At 57.2% G+C, this 3,784-nt stretch overlaps 1 protein-coding gene across 1 annotated transcript in view; it reads right to left on the bottom strand.

The window, feature by feature from the left end:
- Positions 1 to 1,184: 1,184 nt before the first annotated feature.
- Positions 1,185 to 3,784, bottom strand: part of LOC104623470 (waprin-Enh1-like) — a 9,936-nt gene continuing 7,336 nt past the window's right edge. Inside the window, exon 3 of the mRNA XM_010290566.1 lies at positions 1,185 to 1,282. Within this exon, the coding sequence (XP_010288868.1) occupies positions 1,185 to 1,282 (98 nt within the window). The remainder of the gene's footprint in view (positions 1,283 to 3,784) is intronic.

Below are 3,784 nucleotides of genomic sequence, written 5' to 3'. Positions count from 1 at the left end.
GAGCCGTGCTTCACGCTGTGAGGACGCCCACTCTGTCCGGCACTTCGTCTCTTCACCAAAGCCTCATTTATGCACTGCCACAGGGCAAATCTGAGCCCTGTCCCCCCAAAAACCAGCTCTCCCAGCACCGGGAGGTTTGCTGAGTGTTCCCTGGGCTGTGTGGAGGAGCTGAAGCGGGAGCAGGAGGCAAGGCAGAGAGCTGTCGGGGCTCTGCCCGTAAAGCCCCAGGCTGGAGGGGTCACCCTGGGAAGGGGCTGGGGAGACAGGGATGGGAGATGGGGAGACAGGGATGGGAGACACCTCTGTGCCTCCTGCTGCAGCTCAAAGCCCTGGCTGGAAGCAGCTGCAGGAGAGCAAAGTTCACCTTTTGGGCACTGTGATGTGCTGGCATCACAGCATCCTTCAGAGGGGACTTGGCTGCACAAAGGCCTGACTCTCTCATTAGCTGACCAGAGCTTGCTAGCCTGACTTCACATTGACGCTGGCAAGCCCTGGTGGGAAAGGGAGACTCCCATTTTAAGGCTCTTTCCCAGCAAACTGAGGTGCAAGGGCCCCTGCTCAGCGCAGCCAGGTTTGCAGCCACGCTGGGAGGGTGCAGCTCCCCGTGGCACGGGCCAGCCCCATGTGTCTGCCCCGGCTCCTGAACTAACTGGCAGTGATGTGGAGATGGGAAGGGGCAGAAAATCAGGTCAGCTGGAAATGCCTCGCCATCTCTTCCTTTCATGTCTCCCCCCATCTTCCTCTCTTGGAGAAGGCAGGTCTCCTCCCGCTGAAGCCCAGGGGGGGATTATGTCGATAACCACATGGCAAATCCTCCACGTGGGGATGGGGACGGGGAGCGAAACCTCTTGCCATGGTCCCTTCTGCAGTCTGGAAGCTAATCGCAGAAGCAGGGTGAGTCTGAAGCCAGCAGCCATTTCAGCACTGCAGTGAGTCATCCCGAAAGGCACCCAGCTTGTGGCAGCTCCACTCCTTTCTTCTTTCTGCCTTTTTTTTTTTAATAGCTGATATAGCAATAAATTAAAATATAGGGTGAAATATATGTGAATATAACATGTCTGCAGAGCTCCTTCAATTAAAAGAAAAATCTTCAAGCGCTTTTCAGCCCCTTGGACAACTGTTGTGAGAGGCCAGAGCCGCTGGGTGTCTGCCACGTGGGAGGGTGGGATGGAGCGGGGCGAGCGTTAGCGCACCTGCGGGCGCAGGGTGATCCGCAGAGCCAGCAGCCGACGGGGGCTGATTACTGCTGGGGACGCGAACACAAAGAGTTTAACAAATAGTCCTTTCCAGAGAGAAAGAGCTAAATTAAGGCAGACGCAAAAGCCTGCTCTTCCATTTCTCGGTGGCAAAGCTGTTTGGGCTTTCCTTAATGTTCTTTTTTCCTGGTGGTTTCTGTGCTTGCTGCTGTGTTCATTCCCCTCCGACCTCCCGCGAGCTGTGGAAGGGGATTGCTCTGGCTGGAGGGGTTTGGGCTTCTCCTTCCCGTGCCATCGGCTGTCCCTGCGCAGCCTTGCCTCTCCCCAGCACTGGCCCTCAGGGTGGCAGGAGGGAAAGCCAAGCCCTGATGGCAGCATCCTCTGAGCAGAAGGAGGAGACTGGGGACCACCAGCTCTGGGAGTCCCATCCCCACGACCCTCACCTTCCTCCCAGAGCCACAGGATGTCTGTAGGCGCTGCTGACGGGGGGATCTCAGCTTGCTCCATGCCAGAAGATTATTTAACCAACCTCCTTCACATTTGAGCCTTCCCCAGGGCTGCGCTGGAGCCCTTGGATGCACCCACAGCATCCAGCCTCCTGCAGTAAGGTGACTGCGTTGCCATCCGTCTGCGGCGGGCACGGGACCGGTGTATTGCTTGGCCACAGCCCATGGCTCTGACAGCCTGAAACTTTTTTGGCTTGGAGTTTTACTGAGCCCACTGGGTGCCTAAGCCAGGAAAGATTGATGAATATTTGCTGAACTTGCTGGAGACCTTGCCTTGCGGTTGGGCTCAGAAGCTGTAACCAGAAATATGAGAAAATTTGGAGTCTTAATGCAACAGTGGCTATTTTTTACATAGATGGGGAACCTCTGGAGAGGGAGCAGGGAGATACCGCAGTGTAAGGTCAGGCACTTCAAGACAATGATTTACTGTCTGGAGGGCTTCCACGTGCCCCAAGGACATGCATTGCCTCCATCTTACAGCAACTTGCCATCTCCCGTGTGCTGCATTCCCTCCCTCTGCTCTGTCTCTGCCCCAGGTCATTTCACCACCCTCCAACACCCAGGACACATCCCCAAAATCAAATTCAACAAAACCAAGGGCCATTCCCAGGCTCATCATTAACCTGCTGGAGCAGCTCGGGCCAGGGCTTCCTGCGGGCCAGGCAGCCCTCTCCAGACCATTCCAGCAGGGCTAGGAGCCGCCGCGGGCAGGGGTGCTGGCAGAAGGGCAGGCAGCCTGGCGTTAGAGAAGAGGTTAGTTGCGAGGACTTGGTCTGTTCCCTGCCACCTGGCTTTGGTGCCAGCCCAGGCACAATTCATTTACTGGTACAGACAAAGCCACAGCAACTAATCATCGTACCCAAGCTGGCACGGGCAGCACAAGCTCGCTGCTTGCTTTCTCCACCAGGAGAGAAACAGGTGAAGATGGAAGCACAAAATCTCATTGTAATTAAATCTTACACTATTGCGGGTCAAATCATGCAAGTAACAGAGTGTGCAGCCGAGCCTTTGACTCTCCACGCTTGCCCTGCACTTTGCTTTAGATAGCTGTGCACAGCCACGGCCGCGGCCATGGAGGGAGCATGTGGTGGTAGCCCCTGACCCCCCCCGGGCATGGCCAGGCACGATGGAGCAGGGAGGTCCGTCCCCTGCCCCTGTGCTGCCCCGGACACAGCACTGCCTTATAAATTAGTATTTAGTGATGATACAAGGAGGCAAATTGGAAATCAGTCTCTCCATGCAATAAGGAGGTTGGGATAAAGGGAAATGCCCTTTTCCTGAGACAGTTGATCCTGCAGATACTTTCATCCCATAGCAAACACAGCCGAGGGGCTGGCATCCGTGGGAGCAGGGGCAGCAAACCTGCCCTGAGGCTTTGCCTCTCCACCCGAGCTGGGCTGGAGAGCGGCCACGGGGTTTGGGCCCCCTCGGTCCCTGCCCGGCTGTGATGACACAGTTGGAAGTTTCAAGGCAAAACTATAAATTACTGATGAATTGTCACCATTCTTATTATTTTGCCCATGGAAGTGCCGCGGTGGTTTGAGGCTCTCGGTGAGCGCCCAGCTCCCGTTGCAAGTCAGCCTCCAGCTGCCTCTGTGCTGGCTGGGAGCCGAAGCAATTCCAGGTGAGATTAATGGGCCATGGGCTGAGGGGAAGAGGCTCGCCCGTCTCTGGAAGGATGCTGTCTTTTGGGCTCCCTGCAGGAGGTTTTGGCAGTGTGGGGGTGGTGAACGGGCTCTGATGGTGGAGGGTCTTTGGGTCTCGAGGCTCTGAGGGATGCCAGGGGACTTGCTGGCTTCCAGCACCCTGCCTCAGCCTCTCCCTCCTGCGGACATCATCCCTGCATGGGTAGGACATCTCTGTCCTCCAAGGATGTCTTGGGGCTGACAGCCGCAGCATCGTTGATCCACCCTGCGAGATGCTGCAGCGTTGGGGAGCGGGACGGCGTGCCACCCCAGAGCTGTGGGGTGGCTCTGGGGGCCCAGGCTGGCACAGGACCCGCTCGCTCCCCCCAGGTGGGTGCCCTCGGTGGTGGATCAGCCCTGCCGTGGTTCAGGAAGGCTGCAGAGCTGTGGCGGGGGG

The sequence above is a fragment of the Phaethon lepturus genome, unplaced genomic scaffold, assembly GCF_000687285.1.
Source record: "Phaethon lepturus isolate BGI_N335 unplaced genomic scaffold, ASM68728v1 scaffold38977, whole genome shotgun sequence".
NCBI classification, from domain to species: Eukaryota; Metazoa; Chordata; class Aves; order Phaethontiformes; family Phaethontidae; genus Phaethon; species Phaethon lepturus.
The sequence above is the reverse complement of the archived record's forward strand: the minus strand, read 5'-3'. Positions and strand labels throughout refer to the sequence as shown.